The 18,853-nt window shown below is 39.5% G+C and overlaps 1 protein-coding gene across 1 annotated transcript; it reads left to right on the top strand.

The window, feature by feature from the left end:
- Nucleotides 1-79: 79 nt before the first annotated feature.
- LOC137709064 (uncharacterized) lies at nt 80-538 on the top strand. The gene has a single exon (XM_068448204.1). It carries the CDS (start codon nt 80-82, stop codon nt 536-538), a length of 459 nt encoding a protein of 152 aa, XP_068304305.1.
- Nucleotides 539-18,853: the final 18,315 nt, after the last annotated feature.

Below are 18,853 nucleotides of genomic sequence, written 5' to 3'. Positions count from 1 at the left end.
GGTGTGTCAGCCAACTGAGGAACAACCTCAATGGGGTGGCTCTATTGTTGGTCACTCTTACAAACCATGAAACAGAGCGATGACGCATGCCAATCTGATGAACAACTACTTTAACCCCAACTCGGTGTACACAGAAGAGGATTTTAGACGCCGTTTCCAGATAAGACATCATGTTTTCAAGCGTTTACTTCATGATGTCCAGCAGGTCAATTCATACATTCGACAAAAGCGGGACAGAGCAGGCCGCCCTGGTTTCTCACCTCATCAGAAGGTTACTCTTGCACTCCGAATGATGGCCTATGGCTCCCCAACTAATTCAATAGATAAAACCCATGGTATGTCTGAGTCTACATGCTCTGATACTCTTGAACAATTCTGTGACACAATTGTTCAGGTTTACAAAGACGAATACCTCCGCAAGCCAAATCAAGAAGATCTGAATCGGCTTCTTCGCAAAGCTGAAGACCGTGGATTTCCGGGCATAATAGTGTCATTAGACTGCATACTTTGGGATTGGAAGAATTGTCCCACCAGATAGCAAAGAGGCTTGAGCAGAAGGTCGAGAAAGCCAACTGTTGTGTTAAAGGCGGTTGCCTCATATGACACATGGATCTGGCATGTTTTCTTTGGAGTACTTGGATCCCAAAATGACATTACAGTTCTTGGGCGTTCACCCTTCTTCAATCGCCTGACGGAAGGTAAAACACCTCAACTTGATTACTACATTAACGGCCGTCAATACAATATGAGGAATTACTTGGCAAATGACATCCACCCAAAGTGGGCGACACTTGTCCAAGCAATTCAAAACCCTAGAAATGATGTGGAAAAGTTGTTTACCTTACACCAAGAGGCATACCATAAAGATGTTGAGAGAGCTTTCGGTATTCTACAAGAACGGTGGAAGATCATCAGCAAACCGTCAAGAGGGTGGAGTTGATGTTGTCAAAAGAAGCATGGAGTAGGTGTTTAAGTTTTACATTGTTAAATGCTTTAAAAAATGTTGTTTAAGTTTGATGTTGTTAAATGTTTTTTTTATGTTGTATAATTTTTATGTTGGTTAATGTTATTTAATGTTGTTTCATATTGTTTAATGTTGTTTCATGTTACTTAATTTAATTTAATGTTGTGTAATGGCTTAGAAAGTTATAGGAAAAAAATAGAATTTAAAAAAAAATGAAACAAATTTTGTAAAATAGAAGTTATAGGAAAAAAAAAAAATAGAATTTAAAAAAAAATATGAAACAAATTTTGTAAAATATAAGTTATAGGAAAAAAAAAATATATGAAAAAAAATTTGTGAAATAGAAGTTGTAGGAAAAAAAATAGAATTTGAAAAAAAATATGAAACAAATTTTGTAAAATATAAGTTATAGGAAAAAAAATATGAAACAAATTTTGTGAAATAGAAATTGTAGGAAAAAAATAGAATTTAAAAAAAAATATGAAACAAATTTTGTGAAATAGAAGTTATAGGAAAAAAAATAGAATAAAAAAAATATGAAACAAATTTTGTAAAATAGAAGTTATAGGAAATTTTTTGTAAATAAATAAAACTGTAAAAAAAAATTCAAAAATAATGGCTACCTGATGTCAGCTAGCCGTTATATTAAAAAAATTTCATACTATTTGTGTCGGTTATAACCGACAGTTTTAAAAAAAAATTCCAGCCAGCCTGAGGCTGCTGGCTACATGTGGCCAGCCCTTTGACCCTTTCAGATTCTGTATAGCCAGCCCTTTGACCCTTTCAGATTCTGTATAGCCAACCCATTGAACCTTTCAGATTCTGTGGGGCCCACGAGCCCTCGGTTAGAGATGGTTTTTGGGTTATTTTCGGCCCTCTTGACCTCATCTTCAACCAAAGGCTGGCCAGATGACTCGTTTTAGCCCTTTGGCCCTCCGAGAAATTAATATTTTAATGAACAGTGTACAGTCATATTTCTTACCATTTCCAACTGAGGGCCAAAGGGGCATAAGACTTGTTTTAGCCCTGTCACATAAAACTATCTCCAACCGAGGACCAAAGGGTTATAAGGCCAAGCATAATTTATTATTTAAATTTAAAAACTACAACAACTTAAATTTAAAAGAAATGTGTTATTCCCACCCCAATGTCTTATCTTCCAACCACCTTTTTATGACTTTTTTAATTACAAATTTGTCCATTTGTAAAATGACTAATAAAGACCTTAGTTACCCCTTTTTGCATTACCTTTTTTTTTATATAAAAAAGAAAAAAAAACAGTTTAGGCGTGATAACGCTCACGCAATGTTTAGAAAATTTGTTTCCCTTAAACCCTAACTCATCCTTCTCATCTCATTTCATTTAAAGAAAGAAAAAAGAATGAACTTAGAAGATGACGTTTCTATGGAAGAAGTAGATGATTATATTTCCGTCGAAGATAATTTTATTTGGGTCATTTTGATTTGTCGACATCATACAATTGAAGCATAGCTCTGTGACCTTTTATTTGAATTTGCATTAGATTAGTGTGCAATTTGTTTCACGTTTTCTAATGTGAAATATTCTAACACTCAAATTAAAACCCTATGATTGTAGTATATCAAAGTAGGGATGGTTTTAAGCTGAGGATTAGAAGGGATGCTAATCTACTCTAAACTGACTTAAAAACACAAAACTAAACTTAAAAACTCTTAACTAGACTTATATGACTCAAAACAAACTAAAAAGACTCAAAATAGCACAAACAATCAAATAGACTCAAACTAGACTCTAAAGGGTGATTTGGATAAATTCTAACTTAAGTTTGACTCAAAACACTTAAAAACATAAATTTGGACAGATTCTAACTAAAAGACACAACCAAGTAAAGGGGGATTGGATTTTGGACGAAATTAAGGTAAAAACAAACAGATTTAAAGACTTAAATAACTTTGGAGAAAATTAGGGAAAAATATGGGTGATAAGCTAGCTAGAGGGTCTTTCTCCACACTTGACACACTTGCATACAAATTGATTTCCAGTTGCTTTTCCAATAAACCATGAACCTCAACACCCCAGATTAACCGTGAACAACACTAATTAACCCTCAGATTTTTCTTAAGTCATTGAATTGGATGGAATACGCATCGGCAACTAAATTATTCTTCAATAGTTCCCTACATGAACAACATAATAGAGATACAATCAAAGATCATTAAGCTTTGTGAAAATCATAAGCATTGACAAGGCATTCGTAACTATGAAAAACATGATACTATTGCCAGGAATTTACTTAACACAATTGTGACTAGCAACCTCCACTACTTATGAATATAAGTTCATAACGATTAGGTGAAACTCCCTTATATTCTAGCATCAAATTCATGCAAGCAAACTAAGCGGGCCCTCTTAATCAACACACAAGAATTAGTTCTTAATCAAACAGTTCAGTAAATTGTATTCACAGTTTATGAAATCACAACTAAAAGTAATCAATTCATATTGCAAATATAATCGTGGTTTCAAAGTCTCCTTTAGCTAAAACAAGTTTAGCTCCTCATGTTCGCAAAACAAAGATAATTAAACTTAAACATTAAAAACAAAGATAGAATACACCTAGAAACACTCCAAGTGGCTCCTCCTTCCTTCCTTGCTGCGCACAATGGGGATTTGTGTGAATTTAGGCTCTTGAGGTGTGGTGGATGATGTGGTTTGAAATTGTGGTAGAGGGTGGTGGTTTATGAGTGTTGCGGCATCATGTATTTATAGGGTGAAGGGAAGGCATGAAATTGGGCTGAAAAGGAGAAGAATTAGGACTCCAAATCACCAAAGAACAAGGACACTTTCAATCAGATTCCAAGGAGGACAAGGAATGGTCCTTGTGGCAGGTTCTAGAACTTCTAGAAGAGTTACATGTAGCATAAACTTAGGGCATGAAAATAGGGCTTCTAGAACATGATATTTAGGTGATTTAATGTGAAAAGGAGTCCTCTTTGCAACTAGAATTAAGGTAGGAAAAGATTAGGTTAGGATAAGATAAGATAAAGTTATACAAGGTTTGGATAAAATAAGGTAATTTGGATAATGTTTCCTTCTTCATGGCTGATTCCTTATCCTCCAAGTCTTTAATTTAATTCTTCCAGATGTTAAGCACATTCCTAGCCTTTTTTGATCTTCAATTTCGTCCATCCACCTTGCTCTATGCATATGCAATCCATTCCAAGCCCAAAACTGCTCCAAATAGCTCCAAATTGCACTTTCTTGCCAACTTTGTCATTTAAACCTACAAACACACGAAAATAGCTTCAAACACTATAATAAATAGAAACTAACTTACTAAATGCAAAGAAACAAGCTAACAAAGTCGCATAAATATACTCCTATAATTTTCCTATAAGAATTCTTGGAATTCGTTTTCATTAGGTTAGGGTAAATTTGTTTACAGAAGCCAATTCCCACATAGAGCGGAGAGTCCAACGAGGCAATAGCCAGGGCGGGGGACACCAGCGGCATCACAATCTTACTAGCGCTGTTACATTGCGGCGACGACTGCTCGTCTTCTCTTTGCTACTGTTGTTCTTTTTTGCTGACAGCTTGCCGTTTCTCGGCGGGATGGTTTTGCTGCTGTATCTGAGAGGCGGCATGTAGGGTGCAGGCGCGGGAATGGCGGTTGCTCCTAGACAAGGGAGGCATGGGGGCTGGGGTCAATGCCTTGTTGTCGTTCTGAAAGGGTTATTCTTGCTGTTGGGGCTCCGACGAGGATCGAATGGTTGGGATTGGAGGAAGTGAAGAGTCCAGAGATATGGTTTTGGGGACATCAAGAGCGAACCCAGAAAGTAAAAATGTGGGACAAAGTAAGAGAATCTCCAACATATGTGGCAAAAATGGAAAATGCATATGAAAAAGAAAACAAAAGGGGAAAATCAAAGAATGAAAACCCAGAATTTTTCATTCCCACCCTAATTGGAATTTGGAAAGGAAACGGTATATTTTTTCTAGCTTTTAGAAGAGAGTAATATTATTTGTTTATATTCTTTTTTTAAGAGAAATTTATCTCTAATTATATATAGGGTTATTTTAGGAATAATAGTGGGTGGGAAAATAATATTTTAATTTTTAACTTTTTATAGTGGATGTAAATATAATGTGGGTGGGGAAATAAGACAACGGGGTGGGTCTAGCAGCTCTCATTTAAAAACTACAACTTATATTTAAAAACTACAACTTTAATTTAAAAAATACAAATTAAATTTAAAAACTACATATTAAATTTAAAAACTAAAGCAACTTAAATTTAAAAACTACAACACCTTAAATATAATATCTATAAACATCTTCTTCATCATCCGTCATTGTAGGAGTATTGTCAGAGGTAAACAACTGCCGCCGGGTCATAATATCTTTTTTTTTTTCCTATCAAAATAGGCCTTACTCATTGGAGTTTAATTCGAAGTGTTCTTTTCCATATTCTTATCATCCATCTCTTCTTGTATTTGTTTGTCCCGTTCATCATGCCTGCTATTGTTTTCTTCCGCGACAATGACATTTTGCTTCGCCATTAATCGCAATGAGGCCACCACTTCCTATTGATTGGCGTAATCATCATTTGCCTTACCCTTTTCCTTCAACCTTCAGACCTTGTCTCGTCCCATAGCCCTAGGTATGGAACCTTCACCTAAAGACGGATTCTACCCTTGTTTGTTGAATGGTAGGAGATCCATCTTCATCCATATCTACAGTTGTGGATGCAGTTCCGAACACCAGCGTAAGACCTTGAGGTGGATCTTCAAATAACACCCACCCCTTACAAATTTCCCAACAACCGTGAAACTAAAAAGGTTTCGAGCTGCCCTCCATATACAATTCCTTCACTTAGGGTACCTAGAAAATATAATTACAAAAATTAAAGGAAATTAATTTACAAAATTAAATGTAATATAATTAAATATAATTACAAAAATTAAAGAATATTAATTTATGAAATTTAATGTAATATAATTTAATATTTAAAATAAATTGTGAAAACACTTACTTCGTCGTAGTAATTAGCACCGCTTTCATGTCTGCTTGTGGACGCTAACAGTGCTTGATCCTATTTTTTCAAACTTGGCTGAAGATGTTTCTTCCATCTTGAAGAACAACTCTCGTGGTTTCGGGCACCAGGTGGAGGGGTGCCTTCATAAAACTTTAAGTATTTTTTGGATACACGAGTCCAAACACCTTCACTTGTTTGAGAACTCCCCCTCACACTATCTTCCAAAGTAGGCTGTGCAAAAAAAAATCCTAAACCCTAAAGTAGGCTGGGCAAATGGAAAAGACCGAAAAAAAGAAGAAGAAAAAAAGTAGGATGGCTCATCGAGTTGGCTAACAGATGGATGACCCGCTGACCTGATTGGCTGGTCTTGGCCTCGTGAGGTCCACAAGCCCCTTGGCCTAGCCCTTGATTGGAGACGGTTTTTGTGTCATTTCGGGCTATTTTCGGCCATATGGCCCTCTGGCCGGATCAATTGGAGATGGCCTAAGCAGGCACCTATTGGCCTTTTGCCCACTGTAAACATGAAAATTCTGTAACGAATGAAACGAGAACACGTGTACAAAGTAGATTTGTAGTGATTTGAATTTCTAGGGTTACAATCTCTGTTTACAATTTTCCTCTGATTCAATCCTCAAATTTGATGTAAATGGTTGATTGGCGATCCAAGGGTCACGATGACTTGATCTCAAATGAACGGTTGAACGATTGCTTCAAGTTTTGGTGTAGGATTAAAGGTGATGTTGGTGTAGGATTTCGTTGATTCAATGGTCGACTTGATCTTAAAACGAACGTCGTTACAAGTTTTGAGGTTGCAACAAAGTCTTGAAGGAATCGGCACAAGTGCTTGTTGATTCTTCAAGGGAGTGCTTTGGCTTTGGTTGAACGTTCTTCGAATAAAGCTTTGGCAGCATATTACTCTTCAAAGATTTGTGCAGAGGTTCTTCTCAATGTGCAATTTTTTTTACCCTTATGCTTGTGGGAGGACTTGTATTTATAGGCTTTTCAAGGATTGCCTTTAGGTGGATTTGGCTATGATTTATGTCCTAATTCGTCCATGGGAGAATTTAGGGATGCTTTGTGTCTTAATTTCAGCCATCTTTACTCCCTTGGCCGAATTGTAGGTTTTTGTTGCCTATTTTGTGAGCAATCTTCAATTCTTGCTTGTTTTATGAAGATGCCTTAACTTTCTTTCCCGTTTTGAGAACACTTTGAACCCTTGCCTTTTTTTTTAAGGGAGGTTTTCTCTCTTTGGCCGAATTCTGGGACGTTTTAAGCTTCCTTTGCTTGATTTGTGCCACATGTCATTGATGACTTGTCCATTTGTGATGAGTCATATGCCACGTGGAGCTTTGCGATGCATCATTTGTATGAAAAGAAATTTACATGTCTACAAATGCCCCCACTTCAAGGCGCGTTGTAGGCATGTGCTTGCCACACGTAGGAAACATATTTTGAAGTCCTACAATGTGAATGTTCCATAATCTTGAATTAGTTTGCTTCTTCAAGGGTCGTAGTGCTGTATTTCTTGAGTTGACATGATGAATTTTATCAAGGGCCGTTGAGGTGTATTTCTTGAATGAAACATTTCTTCTAGGGTCGTTAAGGCTTGGTCTTGAGTTGAAATGAAAGTTTTCTTTAAGGGCTGTAGAGGCTTGATCTTGAATGAAACATTTCTTCAAAGGGCGTTTAGGCCTGATCTTGAATGGAATGAAACTTTTTCTTCAAGGGCCGTAGAGGCTTGATCTTGAAATAAATTTTGCAAATGTTTTTCCCTCCTTTGGTAGGAATCCTCTTCAATTTTGGTAACGAGAATGACTTCCTTCAAAGTGTTGGAAAGCTTTTGTGACTTCCTTCAATGTTTTGGAAAGGTAGTAGGATGTGCATTTTTTCACTTTCCCTTTTGTTTTTCTTTTCCCCCAACAAGGAGGTGTCTTTTTCTTTTCCCCTGTTGATTTCCTGTAACAAGGAGGGTGTTGTGTTCTTTCCCCTTTTTTGATTCCCCACGGCACGGATGAGATTTGTTTGTTTATTGTTTTGATTTCCATGGCAAGAACGACAACTTTCTTTCCTCTTTTTGATTCCCATGGCAAGAAAGGAGTTTTCCTTCCCCTTTTGATTTCCTATAGCAAGGAGGGTTTATTTTTTTTATTTTTTTTTGTTGGGGAAACATGTCATCTGACTTGTACGCCCAGTTTGAGGTTGATTTATCTTCTGGACAATTCTGTAAAAATATGGGAAAGGTAGCCTTATCCCTTATCTTTTCAGGCATATATCGAATGCCACTAGGAAAAATCGGGAAAGCCTTCAACTTCGCATTTTCCTACAGCTGCGCAATCCTGACAGGAAAACAACTTCTGCGGGAATAACTTTGAAAACTGGAACGTTTGGCTTTAGGGAAAATTATGAAATTTGGATACAATGATCCTTAGCCACTTAGCTTCCTTCTTCAATTGACCTTGCATTAAAACTCCTTTGGAAAGTTGAATTATCACCAAAAACGTCCTGCTTGCGCAGACTGGCTGAAACTTGCCATTTTTTTGGAATTTGCTTTCTTCTTTTGATTGGAATGTGCTTCCTTGTTTTGATTTTTCTTATGTTATTTGGGTATGTATTTCCCTTATAGAATTGGGATGCAATTGATCCCTATTTATAGGACAATTGGATGTGCATTTTTTTCATAATACACAATTCTTGTTGTGGGCTTGCTTGGAGCTTTTGCCATAGGTTTTGCTTGTTGCTGCTGCTGGGAGCTTGTTGCAGTGCGTCATTGTTTACCACATGGTGCTATGCAAAATACTACAGCGTGTTTATTATATGTAGTGCCTTTTGGTCACAATATTCCCTTGGTAATGACATTGATGTGTGCATTTGTTGCTGCTGCTGCCGTGCCTTACAACTGCTGTTATCGTGCCCTTTTTGCTGTTGTTTGGTGCGAGTTGTAGCTGCTTCAAGCTTGTTGCAGTGCAACACTTTTATCGTGTGGAGCTATGCAAAAGACTGCAACGATTTTATGATGTGTAGTGCCTTTTGGTCACAGTTTTCCTCGGTGGTGACGTTGTCGTGCAGTGCAAGAAAGTGCTTGCCTAATCGATGCGGGGTTGCGTAGTGTTATTGCGTAGCATTTTGATTTTCTTTGCTACTGTAGCATGCGTTGAAGAACCGTCTTGGAGCTGCCCTTTTTGTCGTGCAGTGCAAGAAACTGCTTGCATAATCGCTACGGGGTTGCGTAGTGCGATTACGTGGCATTTTAGTTTTCTTTGCTACTGTAGCGTGCTTTGAAAGATCGTCTTGTAGCTACCCTCTTTGATGTGCTTCTCGAGCTTTGTGGCTAATTTTCTTTTCGTCATTGTGACTTTACAATCTTTATCTTTCAACACTTACGAGGTTTGTCTCACATGTCTTTTGTTTTAGCGAAGCAATTTTTTCCTTTCTTGCCACCCCACTTTTGTGCTTATGTTGCTTTGCTTGTTTTGTTGTAGCCATGGTGTTTTTCATGTGCTTTAAGAGCAATACCATCATTATTCTTGCGAAGGAAGGTAATCCGCAAGATAGGGGAACGACTTTGAAATTTTGTGTGTCGTTGACTAACCCTAAGGCGCTTGTTCTTCCTGCAAAAGACAACTTGATGCATATCAAGTTGTGGTATTCTGAAGTGTCTTGGGAGGTGATAGATTTTGGTCAACCAACTACGAAGAAGAAGGCGTGTACATTGAGGATTCTTATTTTGAATCCTTCGCACCGACCTCTTGACAATTCACCGGCTTCATTTAAGCTTTTTGGCAATTGAGTCTGTAGCGGAGCTATTACTTGGAATGGCATCCTGTCGACTACTGGAGAGGCCGTCTTTGCAGAGCTTTATTGTGAGTAGTTTGAAGATGTCTTTATGGATCCGATTTTGGTATCAAGGTTCCATTAAGTACAAGAGACCTGCGAAGAAAAGTGGCCACAACAAGATGACGAAGCTGAAGGGAAACTTGGATCTGTCAAGTGTTATCGGTTCAGCTAAGTGCCATGTTTCTGTCGATTTAAAAGTGTTTGACAAACTTGGCGTAGGGTCAGAGTACATGGAAGAATCTTACTTAGCCGCTTGTTTAGCTTGTTGGCTTTGTAAGTTTATTCTCCCCAAAAACGACGTCAACTTTATCCATCCTTCAAGGTATTTCTCGAAGCAAGAAGTTACAATTTCTTAGCATTAGGAAGAGATTTCACACCTAGAGCAAGGGAAAGGTGCAACCATGGAAGTGCCTACCTTGTTTCCCATCTTTTGGAAGGCTTACTTAACGATCGTCGCCATGGTTTTAAGGACATTGCTTTCAAGTAGTGTCTTCCATCTTTTGCACTTTAGGCCTTCTTTTCTTTTGTTCTTTTTGAAATAAGGCTTTGTAGTCAAATTCTTCCTTTAAAGAAATAAAGTATTCACATTGTGAATTTGCGCTTTATTCTTCAAAATGATGTGACTGTAGTTGAAGTTTTTTAAGTTTCAAGTTGCCTACATACCCTCGATTGAGAAGGGATCAAGTCATGACATAGTTCAAGGGAGTGATGGGTTTTTGCCGATTTTGATTGTGACTTTTTATTATTTTTGTTTTGCCGTACACAGTTTATGCTCTTGCGGACCAGGAGCTTTGTGTCGTGTGCAATTTAGGCTCGTGCAAGTGAAGAGCTTTGTGCCATGTGCAGTTTAGGCTCATGCAGGCGATGAGCATTGAGTGTTTGTTTTAAGGGTAGTAGCCGTCAAGAATCTGCCATTGATGGGGCCGATCTTCAAGCCGTGTTCTGCCATGATTAGATAGGCACCATTGATGTAGATCTTTTGTATTACGTAAGGTCCATCCCATTTTGATGTGAACTTGCTTTTTGTTTTGTGAGTTATGATGATGGGCCTTCATAATGCCAAAACAAGATCTCTAGTTTGGAAAGACCTTGGGCAGACCTTTTTGTTGAATGCCTTGGATAGTCGTGCTTAGTAGCATTCCAAGTGTTGTTGAGCTTCGAGCCTCATTTCGTCGAGTGTTTCCAACTCTTGAAGTCGTAGCTTTGCATTTTCCTTTTTAGTCAAGCCTTCTTGTATAGCCATACTCAGTGAGGGGATTTGACTTTCGAGTGGCAGAACAACTTCCACACCATATACAAGAGAATAAGGCGTAGCTTGGGTAGAGGTCTTATGTGTCGTCCTACATGCCCAAAGTGCTTTGCTTATTTTTTCGTGCTAGTCTCTCTTTGTTCGGTCGATCACTTTCTTCAAGAGGTTGCACAGAGTTTTGGTGAATGTTTCCGCAAGACCGTTGGCCGAAGCATGATACATGGAAGTTTTTCCTTGTTATGAGTCGGTTGGAGAAATGTTTTCCATTGTTAGTGATGATGTAGCGAGGCATACTATATCGATAAATGATATGCTCTTTGATGAAACGAACAAAATTTCCTTCTTGACTTCCCTTAGGGGTACGGTTTCAGCCCACTTAGAGAAGTAATTTGTTGCAGCTAAGATGTAAGTTTTTCCTACATATGACTTTGGTGTGATTAGTCCTACGACGTCTAATCCCTATGCATCAAACAGCCATGAGGTAACTGTAGAGTGTAAGGGCTTAGGTGGTTGATGTATAAAGTTGGCAAGGAATTGGCAGGCTTAGCACCTTTTGGCTTATTCCAGGCAATCATTCACCATGCTTGGCCAGTAGTAGCCCATCCTTTTGAGCTGGAAGTGCAGCTTTGGTCCAGACTAATATGCTCTACATACGCATGAGTGTGCTTTTTCCATGGCTTGATTAGCTACTTCCTCACTTATGCATCTTAGAAGTACTCCTTCAAAATAACGTCGGTGGAGTGTTATCTTGTAGTAGAGGAAGCGAGGTGCTCGTCGACGTATTTTAGAGCGGTGTCTAAGATCAACCAGAAGCTTTCCATACTCCAAATAGTCAATCAGTGGCTGTCTCCACTCTTTAGTGTTGACTAGAAGTACTGAGATGACGTTTGTATCATCTAATAGCATTTCAGCAACGAGCGGGATCACCGATCTTTGGCAAACTGGCACATCTGTAGCTTCGTCTTCTCCTAGCGCCATACTTGAGGCTAAGTTAGCAAGAGCGTCTGCCATTAGATTTTCTTTTCTTGGCACATGTTCTAGCATCACGGACTCGAATTTTTACAGCATTTGAGCTACCAGCCGGGAAGTATGGGACGAGATCTTCTTTCCTCACTTTATATTCAATCAAAAGTTAATTTGTTATGAGCTTAGAGTTGCCATACAATTGTAGCGTTGTATTTTCCATGTTGATCACCATTTAGAGTCCAATGATCAGCACTTAGTACTTAGCGACGTTGTTAGAGCACAGCTCGCTTAATCGAAAAAAATAGGGTAGTATTTGTCTTTGTGGTGACAAGAATATTACTCCTGCCTCCGTTCCGTCTGCTCATGCAGACCTGTCGAAGAACATCGTCCATAATGGGAAGATGTCGACATAGAACACCTCATCGTCAAGCAGGTCATCTGAGATTTTATAATCGGATAGGATTGGATGATCGACAAGGAAGTCTACTAGCATTTGTCCCTTGATAGCTTTAACTGGAATGTATATGATTTTGTATTTATTGAGAAGCAATGCCCATTTCGCTAGTCACCCTATCAAAACTGACTTGGACATGACGTATTTGATCGAGTCATCTTTGGCAACTAAGTGGATGATGTAAGCGTGCATGTATTGTCTAAGTTTTTGGACGGCAAAGACAAAGCTAAGGCACATCTTCTCGATGTAAGTGGTTGACCTTGGCACAAGTGAGGGTTCTACTTAGGTAGTAGTGTACTCTTTCCTTTTAGTCTTCATTTTCTTGTACCAATAATGCTCCAATGGAACCTTCTTGTGCAGTAATGTATAAGATGAACGACTTTCCAAGCACGGGTGCTCCTAAGACAGATGGGCTTGCCAGGTATATTTTTATGTTTTCGAAGGTATTACGGCAGACGTTATCCCATATTAATGGAGCGTCCTTCTTCATGAGTCGACTGAAGGGTGGGCAACGTCCAGCGAGGTTAGAGATGAAGCGTCTGATGAAGGTCATCTGTCTTTGTAGGCTTTTTAGCTCTTGTAAGTTTCTTAGCTCGGGAATGCTTTGAATGGCCTTTATCTTAATTAGTCCACTTCAATGCCACGGTGCTTGACAATGAAGCTGAGGATCTTCCCAGAAGTAACACTAAATGCATACTTTAACGAGCTTATTTTGAGGTTGTAGTGCTGTAGTTTGTCGAACACCATTCGTAAATCCTTTAAGTGATCAAATATCTTCTTGGTCTTGACAACCATGTCGTCTACTTAACATTCTACATTTTTATGTAGCATGTCATTGAACATTTTCTGCATTACGCGTTGATATGTAGCTCCAGCGTTCTTTAGACCAAAGGGCATTACCTTGTAGCAATAGATACCTTTTTTAGTGCAAAAGGCTGTTAATTCCTAGTCTTTGGGAGCCATGCGAATTTGATTGTATCCAGATGAACCTTCCACGAATGACAGTGCCTCATGGCCAGTGGTTGCTTCCACCATGATTTCGATGATTGGTAAGGGAAAGTCATCCTTCGGGCAAGCATCGTTGAGGTCCCGGAAGTCTACGCAAACACTTATTTGTCCAAATTTTTTAAGGACAACAACGATGTTGAAGATCCACTTAGGGTATTTCACCTCTCGGATGAAGCCTACTTCAATTAGCTTGTCAATCTTAGCCTCAATTTATGGGATGAGCTTGAATCGATAGTGTTTTTGAGTTTGCTTTATCGGTGGTATTCCAGGCTTGACTGCAATACGATGCATGGCGATGGTAAGGCTAAGGTTGGGCATTTCTTTATAGGTCCAAGCAAAGATGTCTTTGTACTCCAAGAGCAGTTGTTAATATTCTTCAACCTCGGCCGTACTTAGTAGTGCACTTAAGAAAATAGGCTTGGTTCTTCGCTTATGCCTAAGTTGGGCTCCTTGAGATCATCAACCGTGGCTCGCCCTCTGTCCTCGAGTTCAGGTGGCGTGGATGTGACATCTTCCTTGGGGACTTCGTCTTCTTTGTCCTCTTGGATCGTGATGTGGAAGACGTTTTGGACCTCCTCCTTAGTGTCGTCCCCTTGTGCCTGTTGGCATAAAGATTGGTCGGTGTGGATGATGGTGCGCCTCCTTACCTTCAGTGGTCCTTTTGTGTCCATCTCCAAGGTTGCTTGGCGTTTCATCCTTAAAGGAATCGAGCTTCGAACATCGTTTTTTTTTTTGATAAACCATCGAGGTTTTCTTCCTTCGACGTTGTCTTCCTCTTTCTAAAAGGCTCATTAGCTTCTTCAAGTCTTTCTAAGGTTGACCGTCATGAAGGAGAACTAGCCATATTGCTTTGTTTCTTAGGTTTTGACAACCTGTCGAAAACAAAGCTTTGGGATGTTGGCGTGTTAAGCCTTTTGAAGACAGAGGTTTGGTTTTGTCCACCAATGTGATCAAGTGCCGAAACCCTAGGTTTTGAATGGTTCAGTCGTTCAAAGACTAATTTTCGAGCGGCATGTTTAGGCTTCTCTTAATTCTGTTCAATGCTCACGCGGATATGTAGAGCTTTAGCATTCTTCACTCTTCTTGAGATTTTCGCGGGTGTATTTGGTGTGAAGCCAAGTCCAGCTTTGTTGTTATCAACTCCGTAACCATGCTTATTCAACTTCTTTTAAGTCTCGATGAGGTCACGTTCTTTGTCATTAACAATGTTTGTGTTCTTCTTTCCAAGATTTGAAAAAGGCGAAATCATACCCAGCTTTGACCATGAGTTTGTAGGCATTTGGGTCGAAACCTTCTTCGGTCATCTTGGTTGGAAGAGAGCTTGGTTCCGCCCCTTTTGGTAGAGGTTTTACGAAACCTTGTGGTGGTTTTGAAACTTTAGCGTCGCCAAGCTGTGTCAGAGGTAACACTGCATTTGTCTTGAACAACTTTACATCATCTTTGTGCAGCTGTGTGTCGGCTTTGCTTACTTTAGTTTCAAATGGAGATTGCCCATTCTTTCTTTTCCACATCGAGATGTATCGGAAGACGGGTGTGTTTGACCCTTTGAGGGCACTCCCTTTGGTTGTTGCGGGCTTAGCAGGCTCATCGTCATCTTTGCTTGAAGATGGTACGGTTTCCCCTTCTTACTCTTTGGGTACGGCTTGCCACTCATTCTTTTTAGGTGCGGTTTTGCCTATGGACTTGATCTTTTTTGGAAAAACTTCAAGCACCATTTCTTCATCCATGTAAAACTTGGTGTCTGCAAAGTGTGATTCGGTTTCAGTGAATGGCTTGGTGTTGCCCTGTATCACCTTCACCCCTTCTCGGTAGAACTTTAGGCATTGGTGGACTGTGGACGGCGCCACTCTATTTTCGTGGATCCAAGGCCTTCCCAAGAGCAAGCTGTAGGAAATTCTCACATCAATCACGTGAAATAGCGTGCTTGACTTGAGTTCGCCAATGGTCATTTCAACTCGGACCATGCCTATCGCTCTTTGTCCTCTTTGGTTAAAACCTTGGATTATGAGGCAGCTTCGGGGTACTTCATCCACCTTGATGCCGATTGTAGTCATTGTTGACTTTGGCATGATGTTTATTGTCGATCCACCATCCACAAGCATGCGGTTGACTTTGTGCTTCCTTACGTACCTAGAGATGAAGAGATGATGGTTGTGAGGCTTTGATCCCAGTAGCATGTCTTCGTCAATGAAGTTGATTGCGTCATGGGTGGCACAGCATGTGGCATATTCATATAGCCAAAGCTTCAAGCCTTCATCCTTGCTTTCTTGCGCTTCGTGGACATCGAGGCTTACCAAGACCGCTACTAATGCTCTTCACATCTCCTTGGGCAATCACAGTGCCTCCTCAATGCTAAAGTACGATGCCAGACTTTCTTTAGGTATGGGAGTTTTCTCTTCCTTGATGGCAATAGCTTTGCCTTTTGAGGGCTCTTCTATCTCCACTTCAACCATGTGACAGGCAACGGTAGTGCACTGTTAGAAGAAGTCATTCAGGAAGTACTCGTGCAACGAGATGGGAATGCGTGGCTCTTCTTCATAGGTTCCCTAACATATGTTGGCTTAACAGCTCTTACGTTTTTTTTAGGCTTCATATTGTTGTGGCGACGGTGTTTTCTCCTTTGTTCCACCTTTGGCTTTGTAGCTTGGAGTCTTAGCTTCCTTGTCTTTTTGTAGGTCACCAATGTCCATCCTTCTTCATCGTTAATAAGTGCATTTTGGTCACTTACCCCCAGCAATGGCTGTGTAGAAAGTGCCTTGCAGCTTGAGGAGGGATATGAATGGGTATGCGTCACTTAGAGAAGCATATGATCGAATGATCCAAACAAAATCATAGTAGTGTGTGTTGCAGCTGTGTCATCAAGGTCAAGTTTAATTCGGTCCTTGTTATGACAAGTTCATGATGTGCTCCTTAAAGACGAAGCATTTGCCAATATGATGGCTCACAATACGATGGTACTTGTAGTACTTAGGATCGTTAACGTGATTCATCTCTTCAAGGTGCTTACATCTAGGTAGCTTGATCACTTTCTTCTCTAGCAGGTTGACATGCCCCAATCCCAATGTCCCACAAACATCGGGATGGTCACTTGTCGGCCGACATCCAAAGGTGACGCAAGCCATTTATGAATGTAAATGCTAAGAACATACACCTAATTTCTAGCAAGATAATAAGATGTGAGAATTCATAACGTGAAAATAACGATATAAATAATATTCAACTACCAACAATGAATTCCTAATGATGATGCATGGCATATTCAGAGCATATTCTAAAACAGATTACAAGTGGAAGGTGTTATTACAAGAGCAGTCAAGCAGGGAAGATGGCACTATGTCATTGGTATGGGAATGCCTCGTAACTTGGGTTGTATTCCTCATACCTAAGTCCTGAGAGGGTGCAAAACAAACATGAGTGGACCAAATTGATATATATATATATATATATATATATATATATATATATAATAAAATAGTTATCAACATACTAACCCCTAAAGTTTTATGAAAACTAATAGCATAATATGTGATAGGTTTTTCCGAAAACCCTAGCATGCCATAAAACCTTTCATAAAACATATCTCGTATATAGTGTGCTAATTAGTGGTATCATAATCGATCCGAAGGCCCCCACATCACCCGACCCGAAGGCCTAATATATAAATCTTTCAATCGACCCGAATGCCCTTACATCACCCAACCCGAAGGCCAATATAATAATCTTCAATCGACCTGAAGGCCTCTACATCACCCAACCCGAAGGCCCCTACATCACTCGACCCGAAAGCCCATATAAGTATCTTTGCCCGGAGCCAGAACAGTGATCACTAGATATGCACAAAACATTAAATATAGTCTTTCCAAACATAGGTACATATATATCTCAAAAACATCTTCATAGTATAAAGTCATCCATCATCTATACTATAAAGAAGTGTTTAAAAACATGTTCTAAATAGTATATCGTCATCCATCAGATATCCTACAAAACCATGGGTTCTGTAGAATATATGGTATTCCAAAATATTCTAAGCAAGCATGATAATCATATAAGGTAAATCCAATTTACTCATAAAACGTGATCATTAAATCATGTTTTTTATGTATGCATTTCTACTATTAAAATATGCATTTTAGAAGGGATCCATTCACAAATACTCTGTCGTAGATGAGCCGTACGAAATAAGAACAATGGATTCGCCGGTAGTAATTGCACCTAAGCACATAAAGAGTACAATTAATAAAACTATACTCAAATGATTTAATTTGGAGAAACGAACGTCATAAATGGGTCCAAGACGTTGAAATAGGAAAGGTTCTGAACGAAACCCAAAAGGTCAACAGTCAATGTTGACTGGTCAAAGTCAACATTGACCGAGTCAAAGTCAACAGGTCCGAGTCGGGTCAAACCAAGTCCAACTGGGTTGTCTAGCATTATGACCACATCAGAGTCCGGAAAAAGGTAAGTCTTTTACTCTAGCTCCCTCAAGGTGTTTTAGTACCTATCTTGATGGGGTAAGTGTTGATGGTAAAAGCTTCTTTGACGGGCTTCTTCCCAGTCTTGTCTACCTTCGGAGTAAACACCTTGTCCTTCTTGAAGTCGATGATTGGCTCTTTCTTCCCATGATTGGCGATACTTAGCTCCATGTCATGGGAATGAGTTATTAGTTCCTTAAATGTTCTTGGCTTTATGCCTAGGAGGATGTAATGTAGCCCCCAATGCATTCCTTGAACATACATCTCAATGGCAGAGGTTTCAGAAAGTCGATCTTTGTAATCCAGATTTAATGGAGGCCATCTGTGGATGTAGTCGACGACAGGTTCATCTATCAATTGCTTCGTACTCGTCAACTCCAACATGCTTACGGTGCGGCGAGTGCTATAGAAGCGGTTAAGGAATTCCCTTTCAAGTTGATCCCAACTGTTGATGAATTTGGGCTAAAGGTCGGTGTACCAGTCAAGGGCATTACCTTTCAGTGAGCGCACTAACTGCTTGACAAGGTAATCTCCTTCTGTCCCAGCATTGTTGCAAGTTTTGATGAAATGGGCAATATGTTGTTTAGGATTGTCTTTTCCATAGAATTGCATGAACTTTGGCTGCTAATAACCTTTTGGCATCCTTAAGGTGTCAATCTTCTTAGAGTAAGGCTTTAAGTATAGCACAGAGTCATGCGAGCTTCCTTGATACTGTGCCTTGATGGTGCTACAGCTACTGGATAAAGAGAGATCCCATGAGCGCTGTTACTTAGTCTAGATTCTCCTCCGTTTAGTTATGACTTGCATAGCTACAGCACACGAGCTGTTTGAGTCAACGTCATAATTCAAAGACTCAGAGTACCTCATCAGATTTTCTTCGCTTAGCGCC

This window comes from Pyrus communis, chromosome 11 (assembly GCF_963583255.1).
Source record: "Pyrus communis chromosome 11, drPyrComm1.1, whole genome shotgun sequence".
Lineage (NCBI taxonomy): Eukaryota > Viridiplantae > Streptophyta > Magnoliopsida > Rosales > Rosaceae > Pyrus > Pyrus communis.
Note: the sequence above shows the minus strand (reverse complement) of the source record. Positions and strands in the feature narration are given on the sequence as shown.

Excerpts from the sequence above, each read along its gene's own strand:
- LOC137709064 (XM_068448204.1), top strand. The coding sequence starts at position 80 with ATGACGCATGCCAATCTGATGAACAACTACTTTAACCCCAACTCGGTG.